This window comes from Helicoverpa armigera, chromosome 26, assembly GCF_030705265.1.
Source record: "Helicoverpa armigera isolate CAAS_96S chromosome 26, ASM3070526v1, whole genome shotgun sequence".
Lineage (NCBI taxonomy): Eukaryota > Metazoa > Arthropoda > Insecta > Lepidoptera > Noctuidae > Helicoverpa > Helicoverpa armigera.
This window is the reverse complement of record NC_087145.1, coordinates 240,662-262,039: the sequence shown is the minus strand read 5'-3', so window position 1 is coordinate 262,039 and position 21,378 is coordinate 240,662. Positions and strand designations below refer to the sequence as shown.

Sequence of the window (21,378 nt, the reverse complement as noted above, 5' to 3'; positions counted from 1 at the left end):
TAATGCTTGTGCATTAGCTAAGCTTTAGTAGACTCTAAAGTGACTGTTATCAACAAAGTATGGTTAATTTTGATGCAACGTGGTGATCATTAAGACTAGTCTCTTCTTGTTCCTCGTAAAGTGGTGAATGGTGGGCGTTTTGGGGGCTGTCTTTTGTAAATTCCTGACGTTCAAAAAGTGCTGTTTCTCAGCCTTCTTTGAAAAAACGGTTTGTGATTTGATAGCCCGTCATCACCCGTCACACAAATACCAGTAGATCATCGTACACATAATAGGATTAAGGTTTGCATCGAAGTGGTCCTTTTGGTTCTATGCTTCGGTATGATGTCCATTTCGCTAGATATTAGTGCTTATCAGAGCCGAGGGTTGCTCGCAGGATGCAAATGTGCACAAATTGCGAACTGCACAAAGGAAAATACTGCTGCATTCTGTGCACTTTTTAAAAGGTTATAATTGCATGTTGTGATAGCTTCGTTATACAGACAGAAATTAGGCTTCGTTATACGTTATATTAAATAACCAATATTTTGTAGCTATTAACAAGTACTTGCAACTCCATTATTATCGTTAATTATAAAATAATCCCTTCACAGCAAACAATGAAGCTACTTCAATAGGTACAATTCAAAGGGCTGACTGCTTATACCTTCACAATGGTTTCCCGTCAATGTAACGGATTTCACATGTCAATTAACAATATAAACTGAGCCTTGTATTAATACCTACCCTCTCGAATCTTGGCGACTGTTTCAGTAATCGAGAGTGGAGCTGAAAGCCTTGATCTACTATATTCGAGAATATATCGATTTGGTGGCATGGAATAGTGATTATATGGAGAAGTCATACGAAGGATTTCGATAGTCTTCTAATCCGAATTGATAGGATACTCGCGACGTCATTATGTCTGGAGAACAATAGTAGACAGTGTTTTCAGATCTGTATTATGGTATCTTTTCTTTGATCTTTGATGAAAGCTAGATAAGAGTAACTAGGGGTAACTTGTACAAAGTTTTGTTAGCACTTTGTAAAAGTGAAAGTAAATAAACATTATTTTTGTTGATAATAATGCTACGATCTACGAGATGTTGAAATGAAAAATCGTAAATTGTTGATCGAGCTTTCATCAAAGATCAAAGGAAAGATGTTACATTACAGATCTGGAAACTAGTTTTGTCCTACACAACAACTTACCTATTCCTGATCTTCGCTTTATCCATTGTCTACATACTCTGTGGTATAGTCTAGGCAAGTAATCAGAGGTCTAGCAATTATTCAGTAATTTGTCATACGTAGTGCCACGCACGGAACACAATGTACTAGTGTCCGCCATTGTTTGTAAGCGTGTCGGCTAATGGGGCTGGAATTAATTCTGGTTTATAGATGGCTCTATATGGAGATCTTTAGAAGCTAGGAATATTGTGTTGTGTCCCTAATGGTCTAGTGCTAGATAAAATAACATCTTTAGATAAGAAGTGACAGAACTTGAGAACTACTTTTTGTTACCTTCATTATACTCATTACTTTTTAATGAGGATCTTAGTGTTTGAAATTGATACTTTTCGATAGTATAAACTTTAATAGCGTAGATAAGATGAGTAGAGGAAACAAGGCTAAGGTCTGTAGGCTATGTAAATAAGGATAATCAGAGTAAACGAATGATTTTTAAGAAACACTTCAATTAGTCTCTTTAAAAGCCAACTAAGCAAGAACCGAGTATTCTACAATTAAGCCAGAACTAGAAAAAAACGACCGCTGGGAAAAACTATGGTCCTCAGTTTCTCTGAAGTTTTTCAAACGAAAGGACTTACGTAAGTTAGGTTTCTTCTTGAAGGAAATAAGTAAGTACGGTGGGTCTTTTAAGTACAGTCCTTTGTATGTCTAATTCCAACTTCGTGTTCTGAAAGCTATGCACTTTCATTCAGTTCTTAGCTACCTAAACTTATTTAAGCCTTTACTCGTCTTCGTCTTTATCTTCGTCTCAAGTACTTACTCGAGACTCAAGAAACTGTAGGACCTTTAAAATAGTCTCAAATGTGACATGTGACGTACACCAGTGGGGGCCACTAGGGCTAAAGCCTGCCGGTGCTGCGGGATTGTTCGGAAGAGTTACCACGGCCCTGGTACATAAAAGGCCTACGAAGGAACATAATGGGTTTTAGTCAGTAAGAGTCTGACACTCCCTCACGCTGCTAACCCACAGCGGGAGAGGTCATTTGATGATTACTGTTACAGCCTTTTTTATCGTCCCACTGCTGGGCACAGGCCTCCTCTCACACGGAGGAGGATTGAGCATTAATCATTTGATGATGTCCCATAAGAAAAGTACATACTCTTATTAATTACGCTTAAGAAACTCCTTCAAAATAGTCTCAAAAGATGTGATGTGAAGGTAAGCAGCAGTATACAAGTAATAGGTTTGCAGCAGTGTTGTCGGTGGTCGATAACCGATATCTTTAATGTTTGATCGGCTAACGTTCGCTCGAGACGTGCCTCGCTCAGTGTGCCTATGCCTTATTTATGTTGTCTGCCTTGTGAGGCAGAGGCAGTTGCTTTTATAAAGTTTGCTTTGGAAATTAGTTTCTTGGGTATATTTTGTTAATTTATATAAATTGTTTTCTGGTTAGGCCTTTTTGTTGATAAACTCCTTTCTTTTTGCGGTTATGAAATGCTTGTTAACATTTATATTTAAAAACGGAAAAATTGTGGCAGTCATTAATGTGATAGGCAAAAATGTTGAGCTAAAAATAATTTCTGCGAAGTAAAATTCCATTAATATTATTTTTCCGAAAAACAAATATCCATAATGCTGAAGAGGTAAGTGAACAAAAGTAAAAAATATCGTCCTGTAAAAATTCATTAAGTAATGGCTCCCACGCAATGTTTCAATCTAAATGGAAGTGTTAATGTTAGCTCTGAATGACAAACATTATTGATGTGGGCTTCAGTTGAAATCTACTCTAAAAGTCAGAGTTCATTTATATTATATGATGATGATGATGATGTCCTCCCAGCCGATTATCGGCTACGGCGGCTGTTCTCATGTAAGGAGATTAGCCAACTACGCAGGACATATTATAGTGCACGAGCATTTGCGCAGACACAGGTGCACTCACTATTCCTTAACTCTCATAGCCCGATGGGACGGTAATCCGACACGACCGGAGAGAGATCAGGCGCAGGACCGACATTTACGTGCTCTCCGATGCACGGGTGTATCAATCACCAGCTTCCAGGCTCCGGGCTGTGAAAGTCTTCTAAAACCCACAAAGCGATTTCGGCCCGACTCGGGAATCGAACCCGAGACCTCGTGCTCAGCAGCCGCACTTGCGACAGCTAGACCAACGAGGCATATAAACACTAATGTTAATTATATAAACACTAATGGACTTACTATAAAAAAGTTTTATAGCGTTTTTCACGTGTAAGAAAATCGTCCATATAAAATTGTTTAAAACACGTGACATCTGCTAAGTTTATGTAACGAGACCATACTTAAAGTATAATCAATCACAGTGGTTTTACAGTTTAACCAAGATCCCAACTACCGTCCAAACAGGCCGGTAACCAATGCGGTACTAAACGGAATTGGTTTATCTCTAACCGGGTAGGAAGTTAGACAGCTGCACCCAGCACTTACTTAATGATAGATTCACTCAGAAGGAAGGATCGATAAGGGAGATTATGAATATCTGTTGAATTGGCTTCTTATTCTAATGGAATTTGTGAAATTGGCACAGTTACAGTTGAGTGGGTCAAAGTCCAGTCATCTGCCTAGTCGGCTTCCAATCTAACTGGATGCATCTGAGGAACAGTACTTTTCTGGTGCTTTTTTGGCTTTCGAAAATGTTACTACGTACGTAAAATTCTCGTACGTAAGTTTCTTCAGATTTCAAATTCTCATTCAAAAGAAGCTTAAAGAGCTTGTTATTCAGATCCATCTTTTCTGTTTTTGCTTCCAAACTAAAACCTGTCGTATATTGTATGTAGTACCTACTTTTTCCTTTAGATATAACTGTTCTACTTTACATTTCCAATTTTCTTCTCAACCTATCATCATCTTCTATACTATAACAGCAATGTTACAAGCAGGTACATCTTAGGTTAGTGGCACGTGATTTGCATCCCCAACAGTCTGGCAGTTTATCCCTAATAGTAATTTAGTGCGGTCGTACAGCAGTTTGTATCGGCCTAGGGTAGACCTGTGACTGATACCAAGCTGTTATGTAACTGAAGAACTTATCTTACTTTATCTGATCCTAATTGATTCAGCAGCCCTTTAAAAAACTCGAATGACTTAGAAGAGCTTGCCAATTTCCGACGTTTCCGTTGAATTGACTGTTCTTGTTTACACTTTAGTAAAGTGAGTTTTTAGTGACCTCTACTTCTAAAATCAAAACATGTTTTTCGTTTAGTTGTCGCCCGGTGACCTTAACTTTGTTTAGTAAACAATTTGAGGGCATTATTTTTCCGTCCATTTATTCCTTAATGCTGTTGTAAATCAGGGTACTAGGAAACGTGTAAACGAAAAATGCCAAATTACATTACTGAACAAGGAAAATCGCTATCACGTCCTCAAACACACACACAGACACACACATACATACAAAATGGAAGGAATTTCTCCCAAAACACATTAGAAGTGTCTGCAAAATTTGAACAAAACTTGGGTTATGAATTATTACCGAAAGTAATCCGAAACGTCTCAGCATCGAGATGTATGTGTGAGATGTGGGTAGGCGCAACTCCCATTTGCCAAATGAGCCTCTCTTAAGGCTGTGTTCACACGACAATAGTGACGTAGTGTTTGTTCAGGCGAGTGACACTGGAGCTTTTGTGTTCCTTCAGAGGTTTAGGAAACGATTAGGCGAACGTATATTGGATTTTAAGATAAACACGCAGGTAAACCTACAGTGAATAATTTTCTTCACTTTCATCGCGTAAATTACATATTCTCGCAGAAAGTGCAGTAAATGTCACCCACATTGCCAAGAGCGACACAGAAAATAACTGTAAACTAGATACTAAACGGCTTCCAACAGTGCAGTAGCCGCACCAGCGACATAAAGCAGGCCAGTAGCAGCTAGCTAGTAGCTAGAGCGAGCTAGTGATCTACTGTCTGCAAGTACTAGTCACGTGTGGAGGCTGCTCGTCAAGCGAGACACGTCTCTGCCGTTATCCCGGTCCGTCACTGTGACACCTTTACGGCTTCTACGGGAACCTTTTTACAAAGGCACGTGATGGCTTTGTACGCAAACGGGCCTTCGACACACGAGATAGACCCATGGAGTAAGGAAAGATGAGCGGAGGTCAGGCGCCTTCTTCTAGCTCAAATTCGTACGGCCAAAAAGCTCAGTTACGAGTGAACTAACGAGGCGTTCAGGTTCTTTGAGACATCTGTCAACTATTTTTGGTACTACAAACAATTTGGTGAAAACAGGAGCGTTCCTCATCCTCCCTCACCCGTATTTTGGCGCGCTACTTTTCTAGGCGATTTTCCGTTATGGCACCTCCGCTAGTGATTTTCTTCTCCGTGAACAGACCTCCCCCCACTAGACAAGTGTGAGCTACGACTATTAGACCCTGGATTTAAATGTTAGGAGCGGCAAAATTACGACAATAATTAGGTTAGGCGTTTGTAATTAGGTCTTCTGCGTGAGTCCTTAGGACCAGATGAGTTTACGACATCGCCCGTGTAGGAGTTAGGACGAAAGTTTCAGATTAATTTAACTTGTAGAGTGTGAGGTAATCTTTTACTACAAAGTAGAAGTAATATAAGTTTGCATAAGTGTGAGTTATTCAGCGATTTCTTAAACTTATGTTGCAGAAGTTAATGTTGGCCCAGGGACCAGGGATAGTGTAATGAGTTTTTGTACAGTTCATTATTTTTTCTGTTCCCAGTGGTATATGCCCAACGCTACAGTATTAACTATTTTTACCTTAACAAAGGTCTCAGGACCATGATACCTTCATAATACAATCCACACAATAAACTATAAGACTTATACGAGACCGTTATAACAAACACAACAATTCGAGATCTTGAGCTAAAAATCTAGAAATACCCTCCAATTGAAATGGAACTCTGCGCAAACGGAGTAGAGTAGAAAATTCTTTGTAAATAAGAGTCTAGCCTCGGGCTATGCTATTTCAAACGCCGTGTGAGCTGAGTCGTTTTAAAAATTCACTGCGAAGAGAACTGAAGGTGAAGTGAATTGGTCCTTAGTACGTCCGTCGTTATTGAGTTGTGTACCGGGAGTGGTAGGTACCTGGTACCTCACCTCGGGGACCCGTGGACCAATCACTGGCCGGCTAGGATTGCTCGCCGCTACAAACTATGTACTTAATACGTGTTGTCTTGGGTACTCCTAAGCGTCTTGGAAATCTATTTTCTGCTGGAATTGGCCATTCCACTCGCGAGGATAATAGTATTATTTAGAGTTAGGCTATAAAATGTGCTAGTTTCTTTTATTGCCACAAGAATGGTTCGTTTGAGACTGAACTGAGGGCTTTGAACTTTATGAACTATTGATACAGCCAATAGGATCAAGATAACAATAGATTAGCTAATTAGTGTATAGTGAAGCAGCACAAAATACATAGGTACAGAAGTCAATCTCATGTATGTACTTCACTTTTCATGCCTAAACTCGGCGGTCGCGCTAGGGTCGTCAACTTTTTATGCGCATAAAACTAACGTGGTAGTGGAACTCGTATCTAATTATTTGATTTATTGTTGAGAATAAAACAGGAAAAATGAAATATAAACCAATAATAATAAAATATTTAATGAGGCATACATGAGGTTAATAAACACTTTCAACGGAAATTCGTTTGAACGAGATACCGAACTTTTTCGGAAACCGCAATTTATAATTTTGTTATTCATACATATACTTATAGGTACTTACTTGCGAAAAAAATATTTTTGTATGTAATGGGTTGGTACAGTCCCTGATCTAAGCTTGCTTCTACCTACAGAAACCTTGATTTGCGAGTTTTATTTCGTCTACCTTACAACATACTCTCGCCATGAATTATCAACTCCTACTACTTAGTAATAATCTTTGAGGGTAGGTTGGGTGGTTCGCCTGGGCCGACACTAGCAAAACTTATTACGGCATTGGGCCAGAGGCCGCCAGGGCGCTTACCTACCCACCTAACTGTACCTACCTACTGCGTTTATTAAAAGAACCATCGAAATATGAGAAAATAAGTAGGTCCATAGTATAGGTAACACGGCAGGCTAAAAAACGACAGTTCACTGTTTATTGTTGTATTAAAACAACCGTCCACTGAACAATTACATATAATACGACTTTTTTTGTTACTCCATTATTACTTTTTCTTTTGTTATTAAAATTAAAAATATTACAGTCAAATTACAGTTAGGTAGGTATCAAAACGCGTGCAGATTTATCTACCTTGTGTGTGACGCGCGTATCTCAAGAAAACGGCAGCCCCGCTCGCACTGTTTTGAGTTGTTTTGAGACAGCGCGTCTGTGAACACGCACACATAGACACCTATGTCTGCGTGACTCGAACGCGCTTTATATGTAGATTGACTTCTGTACCTATGTATTTTGTGGAAGCAGTGTCACCTGTCAAGGACAACAGTATCAGACGTTTGACATACAACTGTGTATTAACATTAAGTGATAATCTCTCGGTTGAAGCACATCAAGGATTCCACGGGTAATGTTATCTCGATTATCTTCAATTAATTAAGATAATTCAATGCCTCTAAGCTAATGATCTTTAGTATTATTAACTTTAGATAGATAGTATCAAGTTAATCAATATAACAGAGTATTAAGTTTTTCACATAAATTTCAATTAGCCGTATATGTGTGAAAACTCTGAACAAAACACTCTATTCAGTTCCCACTTCCGCGGAAACATAAGATTTATGAACTAATATCTCTTATAAGTTACCGCACTATCGCGCCCGAATGTTTACTCACTACAGCCATTGATTCACTTAACTAAATGCTGGAAGATTTATATCCACTTTTATGCGTAACGTGCAAATTGAAAGCATAATAACCCTCGAAAATTGTAGACAAACAAAAATTTTCGCTTTCAGATTTTGCGAAAACGTATTTAAGTAGCAATCTGCTCACTCGATTTAACTTCAAAGTGACGCGAAATACTTGAACTCGCACTGACAGTGTCGTTACACAGTAATTCCGTCGTAACCAGCCTTTCTTTCTGCTTCGAGAGCCTTCGAGCGACCTCTTCGCCTGTCTTTGTCACGCACTTCGCAAGAGAAGGGGTAAGAGGGAGACAGGTGGTGGTCTCGTCAGGACTGGAATCAATACTACATGGCCTGAAGAACATGCTGCTTGCCATGCATAATGTATGTCACGACGTTACGTTATAGTGCACAACTTGCTGATTCTGATTTAAACTGTTACAGCGTTTGACTTACTTGGGAAGTTTGGTAGAGAATTTGTGTGGGTCGAATTAAGTACTCATGTGATCAATAGTTTTACCCATAGATAATTAAATAAGCAGATAATACATTGCAGAAATGGACTCAAAAAAGAAGACTCTAGAGCCGTTCAAACAATCATAATTTAAACTAATTCACAAGCCCCTTACGAAACATAAATTACATTTTTTACTCAAAATGTCTGGCAACAAAGCACATCAATTGTTCCAGCAGCAGGGGCCATAGTTTATAATCCCCCAAATCCCACCGCTCAGAACTTTAGGGTCTGCGTCTCAACAAACTAAGTGATACTGATGAGTCCTGCCATGTCGTGATGCTGTAAAATACGCAACTTTTGTAGGTGTTTCTCATAAACTCATTATATCGAAGGGTCTCTATTTACCTTATCTTGCGCGCTCGGGTGCTAAAGTGTTCATGGTGACCCTCGTTTTGTGGCTGCTTCATGACGTCATAGAAAGGTTATTGTATCTTTGCATATTGACTTTGGATGCGGGAAAAGTGATATGTTCTATTCTTTGCTAGGATCAGTTACCATAAAATCTTGTAGACATGAATGAACTACGAAGGTACATGTCAATGTTTCCATTTTTGGCATAATCTCTGAATTTAAAGTCCATAAAGTTTAACGGCCCGGCGTAACAATAAAAATCTTTACCACTCTACCGCTTTCCAAACCGACCAAACCGCCGAGCACCCATACGAGACCATACTACCCACTTTTCAGCCTTTTAAATAATTTAGCGTCGATTTTATGGTCCTTTGCGGCGTATCTGCATTTATGACCTATTCTCCCAGGATCGGCGGGTGCTTGGAGTTCTATCGGGAACTTCAGAGGCTCTACAGGGTTGTTATTCAAATCCAGACGCCGTAATTGTCACATTATGTACGACCCTGACTGACATATGGCGCCAAGATTAATGGTCGTGGGTTTCCGATCCTCGCGTACGCCAAAAAGGGTTTTTTTATGCTCCCTTCACGTGAATGAGTAATTGAAATAAATGATCGCCTTCCGCGTCTGTTCGGATGTTGTTGGAAGTCAGCGTTTGTTATAAATTGCTCGTGTGATTTTGATTTCTTTTCAATTAGCTTTTTGCTTGGGTAATAGGCTTATTATGGCCATATCTACCGTGCTTTTCATGTTTAGATAGATTATACGTAAGATGATGTTGTAATGCATCGACATAGTGTTGGTTTAGGCACCGTGCGCCATCATTGCAACATTTGTGCAACCCACTGGCCGAGCCGCAATCGCTTATAGTCAATTTGTTTTCACGCGATGCTTACCGTGCATACATACAAACATTCATACCTCTACCATAGGCATTACTCCCAGAGGTGAGTAATAAACGTGTCCATTCCATTGTGATGTAGATACAAAACTGACATGCAAGGTTACTTGCATCAAGTGGAGTTGAAATGTTTTAACGTAGCACCAAGCTTATTTTATACACTTTTACGCATCAACTATATCGTTTTAAAATAAAATATTTTGAACAACGTCAACAAATCTATAGAAACGGCAAACATTCAACAATACCCGCACTGGTTACTATTGGCGCCCACCGTGGGACAAATCTAAACTTTTTGTCGTCGCGAGCACGTTACAGGGCCAGTACAAAGGCCGTTCGTTTTCCACACTCCGCCTACCCTCCGAATGTATGTCACTCCGGTATTTAGCGAGTCCATTTGACGCGAAAACTACACGTGTCATTTCTTTTTACGACAACTCCTATTTCGAGCAGTATGTTTACCGACAAATGTCAGAATTTATGTTTCAGTGTTTGTGTTATTATTTTATTGTAAATTGTTCGTATTGTTGTTAGTCGTAAACGTTTATGTACGGTATTGGAAGGATTTTGTTTTACTTCTCTGGAACAAACAAAGTATTAATAAAATATTTGATGTATCATTCAGCTTTTATACAAACAGAACAAATTTTCAACTTGTACTTAAGTTAGTAAACGAAACATTTCGTTGAAAAAGGTCACTAGACTTACTCTTTATGTAACTTTATTCTAAGCCTAGTATTGGCGAGGCAGGACACTGCTGCATAAATGCCATGATCAAACATAAACATTTACAATTCTTAAAGCATGATGCTCACATTGTATAGAAATTATTAATGTTCCGTCCGTGTTATTTCAGTACACCGCTACTCGCCTACTTAATTAACAATGTCCTTTCTAATTATGATTACCTTCGTACACATTTCCCGGACAAAACTTGATGTCCTCCGTTTACACGCAAACCAAATATTAAGCTAAAACAAAAGATTTACGTGTGAAATAAATATCTTAACTTGGACGTAATAATTCACGTATCTGGGTGTAAGTTAGGCCACTTTCACACGAAGGCCGGGACCGCAGCGACACCGCCTGTGAATACCAAATAAGGTCTGTAGCATGACTGACTACCTCACGAGCCAAAATAAAAAAAAATATTTTTCCAACTTCTTTTTTGCGAACGAAATTACCTCTCGTTTCACGTAATGACCCCTTTTTAATTAATGTAGTAGAAAATTTTAAGCTTTTTTGTTAAAGTGCGCAGTTTACATGTTAAGTACTCAATGTCGATTCCGAATGAGTTTTTGTATTCTATGAACGAATTGTAAAATGAAATTTTTCTCTCATTTTTCTGCAAGTGTTGGTTCCAACAGTAATTTAAATGTTGTGGCGAAATACGACTACTTGTTTAATAAGAGGAAAGTTCCTGCTAATCTCGGTTTGAAGAAAAATCCAGAACATGGAAATTGCTATCTTCCTGCGCAGTTATAATTTAACTGTAGTGGGTGCTATGTACTATTTATATGTTGAAGCAAACACGGTGCATTGCGGACTTTCTTAGCACCCAATTAAAACTTATATGGTTATATTACACTTTTAACTTTCCCTTACTCAAGGGATACAATGTCTCTGAAATTCTAAAATACTAAAGCTATTATACTATAGAAAATTAGATTACAATTTTGTTTTTCGCGTTTCGCGGTGCTACGTTTAGGCAAACCCAATCCAAAGTCTGACATAATTTACAGGCGACTTCAGCCGATAAGCCGACGTTAATATTCGTTAAATAGGCAATTTTTCTACTCCCGCAAGATCCTCGTTAAGACTTATTAATGAATTCTAATACGCTAACGAAGTAGCTCTTAAACCACCTTATTTCGGAATAACGAGCTCTTGAGTTTTTCCACCAAAGTCTAGTGAAATATTGTAGGTAGGTCAAGCCTCTTTTTGGCACACGATGAGAAATGCTAGCGATTCAGATACAATGTCTTCCCTATCAAATGTTTGTTTTGTTGATGTAAACAGATTTTATGCCAAGAGATTCCGCTGGAGCACATGAATTCAGGACCACTTGAAATTCAGCAAACTTGTCTTATAGCAACTTTGGTTGCCTTGTAATCTTTTTGTTTTTTGGTATTTACTCAACTCTTGTTAGGATTGCAAACAGAGCTGCCCTAAATACCTGATCTTTAGAAAGTCACAAAAGAAATCACGACCTTTAGACCCGGATTTTTGCTTACCCAGCACATATTTGCACAGCAACCCGAATTTGAGTCACATTTCTGTAACACAAACAATTGCCACCGTCTCAACCCTTCGGGCCGTAAAACTGGGAAAAATTTCCATTATTCAAACAAAACGCAAGAATAACAGGAAAAGTCGTGGCATTCGCGTTTGATCGCTGGATCACGCGACCAATGTGCCACAAATTGCCTGCGGCGGGCGAACGTAACGCGCCTGTAACGAGCCCCAGCAATCCCTGCTGCTGTGAGCCACCCTGCGACCCTGGACCTTCTCGTACGATTCCAGCTAGATTATGCAAGCTGTTGTCGTAAACGCAGCGTCAAGTGTCAGCGGGTCAGCGTTTTACGAGCGTATTTTTATCTGTATTGGACCGCATTGTTCGATCTGTTTACGTGTTGTGTGTCGGGATTTATGCTCTGTTGTTGTGGCTCTAAAATACTACTAGCAGGAATTTACAGACGTGAATTTACTTAAAAAATAAGTAATCAACATAACAAAATCAACAGTTCCCTAATGTCTAAACATATAAAATAGGTTAGCATGCATGCAGGCAACGATACTGATCCGCCTCATGGATTTAAATGACACCCCATCCTTATCACAGGCGCACATTACACGGGATCGTCCCAAAAATGGGTCGTCAGTGTCTCCAGGCCGGCTTTACACTGCATCGGATTGTGAGGCGAAGGCTATTTCATTAAAATCTGCGGGTCCCTCTTCGCTGGAGAGCCTAATAGCCTCTTTAACGGTTATAGCCTGTTCCGGACGCCGAAACCCTGGTCCTTCCACCAAGTTATTAAATTTTATTACTGAATATTTAATGGCCAGCCCTCTTGATTATAATGAAACGAGTTTTTCATTACAAAGTTTTTACATGTCACGGCCAGGATTAAATATTGTAAAAGTGAGCTTTAACTATTAATCATGGTCTTGCTTGTTTAAAGTTGGGAGTTAATGAAAATTACTGTATATTTTTTGTTACTTTTGTTTTAAGTGTCATCAATCTTTTTAAAAAGCACTTTTGTCCGACGATTCGTAAGATAAAGCTTATTCTGAAATTTCTATTGTTTGCAGACATACCGTACCTGGAGTTGGCGGAGCCTGAGGAGGGCTACCACGGCCTGATCAAGGAGAACGAGACGCTGGTGGAGGTGACGCCGCCCATCCGCGCGCGGGGGCCGCTCTGCTCCTTCCTCATCCTCAACAACAAGCACCATGGGGAGGCTCCATTCGAAGTTAGTACTCCTCAATTTTTACATAATAATATGTATAAAATACACAAGCTTCAATACTACGAGTCGAAATTAATTTAGATGTCTCGTGCTGGAATAGAAATCGTCACAAAGCAACGCAATAGCAAAAGCTTTTTTTTTTCATAGTAAAGTTTCGTCTTCAGAACATCCTTCTGGAACATCAAGTTCTAGAAGTCTAGAACCATGGTTTATCTTTCTTTCACCTTATCTTTTGTCGGAATCTAACAATTTACATTGTACAACTCTTGAGGTCACTGGAACTTAGGTCGTAACTTAGTCCTGAACAGCGGAGGTCAGGCCGAAAAGTTTGCTTCTTCATAAAAATATTTAGGCATTAGTTTCCATCAATGTGTTTCAGTAAATCAGTGTTAGTGGTCTCCTGAGGTTGTCTGGCTCGTAAGTTGTAAGCCATGTTTGTCGTTCTAATAGCATTTTGTGAAGTAAATTAGGATCGCTCGTTTAGTCATCAGTTGAGAAACTATCTACTGCCCTGAGTAGGTAGGTATAGAAGAGTTGAATCTTGCAGAGAATAGAGCTGTAGATTTGTAAACAAAGTCACGAAACAGAAGATAGGATTGTTTTAGGATGTAAATAGTAACCACGTTGTCTCGGTCAAAGTAGACGAGTCCCTATAGACTGGCTTACCACAAACACACACCAATAGTTCGGACTTACAAATCAAGCACATCACATTAACCCTTGTACCGCGATACCAGTAAACTCATTAACGCATCCCACTGACGGCACGCACGCGCCGCGACTCGACACTAAATCAACAGAAGCATTGCGCGCTCAGCTCGTAAACAAGGCCCATTTGCAACGTTCAGCGCGCCAATGTAACTCACACAATGCGATATAAACTCTCCTCGGTAATAAACGTCGGTATGGCGTGCACCAGTTTTATTGTGCAGCACACGATAACTAGAAATGGAAAAAGTTGGGATTGCAAGCAATAAAGTGCATCAATGCAGGTACGGTGGACTGCGAACTGTTTAAAGCACGCCTTGTTTTTTCAGGTGCTATGGTAACGATTTGGCTGAGTGGACTTTTGTGCAACAAACAACTTTGTCGATAGTGGTTGGCTAGTGTTTGTTATTCCATCGAAAGCGAAGCGCTCACTTCCCAGCCCATTTATTTTTCAGTACAAGGCCTCATCTTATTATTATTTTGGGTAAAATTCGCTGCTAAAAACAAAAATAAAAATGAGAGGGCACGATTTTAAAATGTAACTTTAAATAAGGAGTGGCAGGTGTCAGACGTGCCACTCGCAGCAATACAATTTCATCCGACATAATGTTCCTAGTGTTTATTTAGCGTCTCCCCTAGAAAGCTAGTTAAATATTTATAAATCTCATTTTTCATCCGCGCCGTCTAAATAAAGGATTGCTTGTTTTGTGAAATGCTCGTATGCGGGTAGCTCGCTTTTATTATTGAGCTATATATTCTAGTACCTAGTCAAAGTAAATAAAATAGCTTTCAAATAGGACAGTATATTTTAAAGCTTTTTACATATTCGTTTTTCATTACAGTTCTCTTTTATATGTGTCCGAATCAAAGAACTAAAATATTAAAGAAGTTAGCATACAAAACTGATAAGCTGACAAAACTTAGAAAATGGGAGTCATGTAAACCACGACGTACTCATACATATTATTATGTAGAGGAGTTGCAAGTTTCTTCAGATTGCACCACAATACTGCAAAGTTTCACGGCGGCGCGATTGCTGGGTAGGCAGCGATGCAGGTGGAGTTTCAAGAGCCAATAATGTAACTTCACATTGCAGGCTTGCTTCCTTGTTGCATTTTACCGTCAACTTCCACCGTACCTTGTAAAATGCTCACAAACTTACCTATCTTAGCTGCCTTTATTCCAGATATTTTCTAGCACCATCTTTTGTTCCTTTTTTATTAGCCACATAATTGAGTTTTCATAACCAAAGTTCATTTGTTTTTATTTCGAAGTTATCTCTCAAGTTTAGGCATATTATCCGGTCGTTTGCGTTATCAAACCCAATTATTATCTTCGACTAAAGTTGAGACGCAAATTCTTGGCGGTCGGTACGAAATTCTGGGGTCTATTTTTGGTATTTACGGATGTATAAGAAGGGAAGTGTAATTATTTTGGGCTTTTGAATTTGAGCTTCACAAATATCTTATTGGTATTGGTTAGTATTCGTTAAAGTTTCTTGTAGGGATTCCCATAATTGGGCGTTTTCTTTATTTCGCCTAGGTGGGTGTATTTCGATAGACTTATTCAAAGCCTCATCCTTCCTGTTTCTTTTTCCCTTCATTCACGCCGGGAAGGATTTTAATCTTATCAACCTCTGGCATGGCAGTACATTCATGGCAGTACATCTGGTGCCCACAAATGTGCCACAGTGTACAAACAGCGTCTAGTGTGCAGTACGTCAACACTCGAGATCCCGGGAACACGTCAACATTGCTGTAATATAGCCTTATTGTGTTGGACCTCTGTGTTTGAGACCTCGCCTGTTTGACTGCAGGATTCAGGGTTCTACAACTTCTATACCAAAGTGGTTTCACCAGCTTTGTGAAACACATAATTGTAATGGACCTTTCAAGAAAATTGGTCACTTATTTCCTCCTCTGAAATACATAGATGGTCCTTACGCAGCTAATAAAAGCAATATAGAAAATATAAAGGGCCCGTACTCGATAAGCTTTCAACAAATTCTAATGAATATCGAGAGCTCTCATCCTGCCCTATATCGGCTGTGTGGCTACTGGATGCTCATATAGTAGGCTGGTTGCGATGTGCGTATATAGAAATTATATGGTTTTTAGACTCTCCCATTTTACCTAGTGAAGTCGACAGAATCTATACTGTCGAGTCATGCAAATTCGGTAGTCTGCGAAGAATTATTGTAGCTGGTGACGACATTTTAGATCCTGCATTTAACTTTTATGTACTACCGATACAGTCTAAAGACCATGATCAGCTCGTTTCAATAACAAGACACAAAATACATAAATCAGTCCATTAAACGGAGGTATATTGTAAAGCCGAAGTTCTGGACGCGAGCGAAGTTGTGTGATTTAGCGGCGGCTGTCCAGCACGGCCGCACTGCAGCCGGCTTCTGACAGCTAATCGATGGACGACACCGGATTACAACTTATCTCGACCCTTGCAGTTCATGTAGCAGCCACGGATGATTTGTTGGGGAAATTCACCCTGGAAATTACCATCAAATTGATGCTGTTTTAGATTAAACTAGCCGGTTTCCCGCGGTTTCATCCGCAAAGTACTGCCCGTACCGGGAAAAAATGTAGCTTAAGTTACTCAAGAAGAGTGTATCTTTCCGACAGTGAAATAATTTTTCAAATCGGTTCAGTAGTTTTGGAGTGTAGGGCACTAACCAACAAAAAAAGTGTTCCTCTTAACTATATTAGAAAAAAAGCATATAGATACATACAATAACAGATTATAGCTGGCAGCCTTGTGCCTGTCAGCTGATTTATTTGTAACCAAACTATACCAAACATTGTAATGTACTACTACTAAATTCTACGAACTAGGAACCCTTTAGCTGTCGAATTTGTTTATTTATAGTTCATGCTTCAACCAAACTACCAAGTCGTTTATCTCGCACGCTGTGAAGACGTAGGACATGAATCTTAACAAGACTAGAGTAATGAGTAGCCCTACCCTTAAACGTAATTCAATTCTAATGAACTGCTACATTTCCTGTAATATTTATACTTGTTGTGTTCTCCATAGCGTCACAAACACGCGACAGGTAGACCGCATCCACACCGTCCGCAAACAAAACAAAATTTATTTCGCGCATTAATCACGGAACCATACAAATACCCTCGTCCCGGCCCGTAACCATGGCAACATAACAATACCTTTGTCCATTACTGACCGGAATGATTTTCATTATACCTACAAATATTTTATGGGTATTACGGTGCGTCCGGATAAGTTTTCTATTTTGTCCGGCCGACTGGATTTGATAGGTTGGTACGCCGGATGGGATAGATTGGAGCTCTGATAATAGGCCTGTTATTGTATTGTGAGTTATTTGATTTCACTTTATATTTCAGTGTATAATCAAGCGTGAAGGTTTAGGAAGATGAAAGTTTGTTGTTATTATTTATATCTCAAACATAGGTATACGAATCACTATCTCATTACAGTTTAACGAAATGAATTCTTGGCTTCATTAAACAGACCTCAAGTAAGTCGTTTACCAGCACTCCCCAGAAAACTTACCTACATATTTAAGTAACCCCTCCTTTACCAGAAAGAATGAGTTATTAAAATGATTATTTTGTGTTGTTTCAGATAATGGTGATAGACGAGAACGAAGCTCGGCTGCGCGTGCGATTCCCGCTCAACTGCGAGAAGCGACGCAACTACAAGTTTGATATTGCCGCCGTGGGCTGCGACGGCTCTTATTCAAACACGTAAGTTTATTGTATTTTCATCATATAATTGTTATTTATTTCATATTTATTTATATCTAAACGTAGCTATGCAGTTGATTACATACTACAAGTGGCTATTTGATGCTGCCAAAAAGTATTGCAGTTTGCGTATTCGGGCGGATACTTATCCGATTGTTTTCCGTGAATTTACTTAAATTCACGGAAAACAAAATAACATTGACAGTGCAGTGCGTCCATGGTTACATAAAGGTCTGAAACAAATAAGATCCAGTCCAAGATGCTATGGTAAACTGCGCTATGGTTAAGATGTCTGGTTATACCTCGGACACTTCCTCCAAATCGTTATTACTTTAAAATAAATCTTCAGCAAGCAGACGGCTCTTTAAAAGACTGTATCACCTCCATCCCCAGGGTACCGGTGCACATAACAGTGACAGACGTGAACGAGTTCGCGCCGGTGTTCAGCGAGGCGGCCTACGTGAAGGCAGTAGACGAGGGTCGCATCTACGACGAGATCCTGCGCGTGGAAGCCACCGACCGGGACTGCACGCCGCGGTATGGAGACATCTGCAAGTACGAGATACTGACGGACCGGAGTCAGCCGTTTACTATCGATAACGAAGGTGAGTGCTGTTGGAGTGTCTTGTAATGTAGAAGCTGTGTAGTCTTGAGGTCATAAAACTTAAGCTAACCTGTCCTAAAAACCTCGTGCGAGGATTTCTGATATGAGGGATTTTAATTTTGCTGTAAACTTCCAAGAATGAAAGACCGTTTGACATGGGGACGTAATGATAAAGGTTCACAGGTTTTTGCACAGTTTCATTTGGTGGTGCAGTGTTTGAGTAATGTTAAGAACAGATGACCAACGTCTTCCATTCCCTCCTAAGCATGTTATGCAAAAATGCTATAGTCGACCAGCAGAAAAAACACCGCTTTGAATCCTACATTTTCAAACGATGCAAAATGACGATTATTATATGGCGCTTTATCTTCAATGTAATATTTCTTCCTCAGGTGTGATCCGCAACACAGAAGCCCTGGATTACGAGAAGTCTCACAACCACATCCTGTCGGTGGTGGCGTACGACTGCGGCATGCTGCAGTCAACTCCCGTCATGGTCACCATCAAGGTCAACAAGCCTTGCATGGCTGGATGGAAGGGTGAGTACACTTACAAAGTAATAATTGGTCCCAATTACCACCATTTACTACTACTTGATGAGATTTTTAGCTTCAAAAATATACAAAATACATATCAGATGGTTGTTACATGTAGGTCCCATAATGGTCACTTTTGGCAAATGATGAAACTTATGTATATGTATACTCAGAGAAACACTTGGAGTATTTCCTTAAAAACGTGTTGCATAGTTGATGAGGTAAAAGAAAAATCCGTATTATACAAATTAAAATGCAATCAAAGTACCAACAACCCTAATCAATACAATTATATTTAAAACAAAACATAGTCGTCAAAGCCAGTTATTAATGTTTAACATTTAAATAGCAAGGAAAACTTGGAAACTTGAATTCCAATCTACAAGTCAACGCAATTGTTTCTTTAACTAGTTGCCATTCAATGAACAACAAACCGACAAACAAACTATAAACAAACCTAGTAAAATAATAGATGTGCCCCGGGGCAACTGCCTGCCCCGGGACACCCCGGGCTTACCCCGGGATTATTGTAACGAAGTGTATTTGTCCGAAGCCGCGATGGCGATATTAATTCATTACGGAGTCTGGGCGCCATGCTTACCGTTAGTGGCGACTTTGTACCCAAGCTTTTCAAAAGAAAACTTATTTAAAGATTAATTTTCTTTTCTACTCGATTGGAAATTCTACAAAAGAAAAGTTTATTTTGTGTTGAAGCTATTAGTTTTGCAATTTAATTTATTTGTCGTTTTATTAGAGAAGTTGATATTATAATTTTGAAAAGAAGTACTTACATACTTTTTTAAATCCTTTTTAAGATGCACGTGTTGAAAATTAATTTCCATGCTATAATTTTTAAGGTCGTACCTTTCCCAGGGTCAGTCCTGAGAGTACCTATATTATATACTGCTCTTATGTAAAAAATTACTTTGACTTTAAAAAAGATTTTTAACTTTTATCCTCTGTGGCGTGAAAGTCTCAATCTATGAAAGGGCTCCCAAACGAAGAAGTCGTTTTACTTTTTACCTGGTAACAACTTAGGTATTTATATGCTACATTATTTTTAGGTCACACAATAACATAACAATATTTTTCGCACCCCCCCAGGCGTGGCTGAGCGCGTCGACTACGCACCAGGCACGGGCCCGCTGGCCCTATTCCCGGGCGCGCGCCTCGCAACGTGCTCGTCGGACGTGCGCTGTCCCGGCGTCACGCGCATCCAGGCGGCGGTCACGCTGCGTGCCGCTCGCGCCGGCGGCTGCGATAGGGACACGTACTCGCTGCACGCGCAGAGGACTATTTGTGGTATGTATTACATATAAATAATGTGCTTCTCTGAAGGTGACTACTGTGACAGATATTGCGTATACGCAAGGCATCATGTAGCTAACTTCAGATGCAGTAAATAATATAAACACAGAAATAAGAAAAAATCATCTTGGTGTTTTTCTGTATGTATATACCGCTGTTATTTGACGAGTACAGCGACTTTCATCTTGAAGTTTGTCTTTGGATTATCCTGAAGTCTGATGCAAGGCGGCATGCTTAAGTGTAATCTACTGTGGAGATTCTAAAAGATCTACTGCGGAGCCAAGCAGCTCAGCTTCAAGATAACTGAGAAATGACAATTGTGTTGTATCTACTTGGAATTTTTTGGTGCTGAACAAAGGTTGTGTATTTGCAGGATTGGACCCGAAAACGATCGACCTACTACCGAGCCCCGGAGTTGGAAACGAATGGGCTAAGTCACTCAAACCAGACTCAGGTTAGTTACATACAATTAAACATAATTTTCTCTTTCATCACAAGTTTTAAGAAATTCTGGAAATTCCGATGTCTTTTAGTTTTGCCTTTTCCATTTAACTATTTACGTACGTAATTTGAAACATGAAAGAAGTAAAATATAAAATATTATACTGCTTATTTCTTATGAAATCTCTTTCCACACTGCAGTAAGACAGCTAGAATACACAGGTGTAGATTTTTTCTTAGCCTCTCTCTGTTATATAGTACAGTCCACAAAAAGATCACTTGAAACATCTAGAACCTTCCTCCCCATCTCCCCAGGCCGCGACGGCGAGCAGATGTTCGAGTTCGACGGCGAGACGACGGCGGCCATCGTGCCGGAGTCGGTGCTGCCTCACTCGCTGCCCGGCAGCTTCAGCGTCAGCACGTGGATGCGGCACGCGCCGCCGCCCGACAATGACAAGCATAGGAAGGAGCATGTGCTGTGTCTCGCTGATGATCACAGTAAGTATGATTTTGCTATGAAGTTTTGCAATGAAAATACCAAAAACCTCTGATTGATACTGCCTGCAACCGGATAAAAAGCAGCTTTTATGATATACTGATGTATACCTAAGCTACATTACTGCCAAGTTTCTTTAGAATCCGTCATACAGTAATAAACATGCGCTCACGCATGAAGACACACTCGCAAACCTTTCGCCTTGTTGTGGGAGAACTGTGATGACCTCAAGAGCGTGAATAGGACCTGACAACTTGTCGAGGAAAGTGATATTCAACTGTCACTTCTATCACAATTTTGGAGCAAGAAAACTTGCATTCTGATGGTTGCA

At 39.7% G+C, this 21,378-nt stretch overlaps 1 protein-coding gene across 1 annotated transcript in view; it reads left to right on the top strand.

Moving 5' to 3' along the window:
- LOC110378856 (calsyntenin-1) overlaps positions 1 to 21,378 on the top strand; it is a 132,869-nt gene that overhangs the window by 101,688 nt on the left and 9,803 nt on the right. The window contains exons 2-8 of the mRNA XM_064041691.1: positions 13,054 to 13,214; positions 17,541 to 17,662; positions 18,056 to 18,267; positions 18,659 to 18,805; positions 19,907 to 20,104; positions 20,484 to 20,564; positions 20,867 to 21,049. Coding sequence (XP_063897761.1) covers positions 13,054 to 13,214; positions 17,541 to 17,662; positions 18,056 to 18,267; positions 18,659 to 18,805; positions 19,907 to 20,104; positions 20,484 to 20,564; positions 20,867 to 21,049 — 1,104 coding nt within the window. The remainder of the gene's footprint in view (positions 1 to 13,053; positions 13,215 to 17,540; positions 17,663 to 18,055; positions 18,268 to 18,658; positions 18,806 to 19,906; positions 20,105 to 20,483; positions 20,565 to 20,866; positions 21,050 to 21,378) is intronic.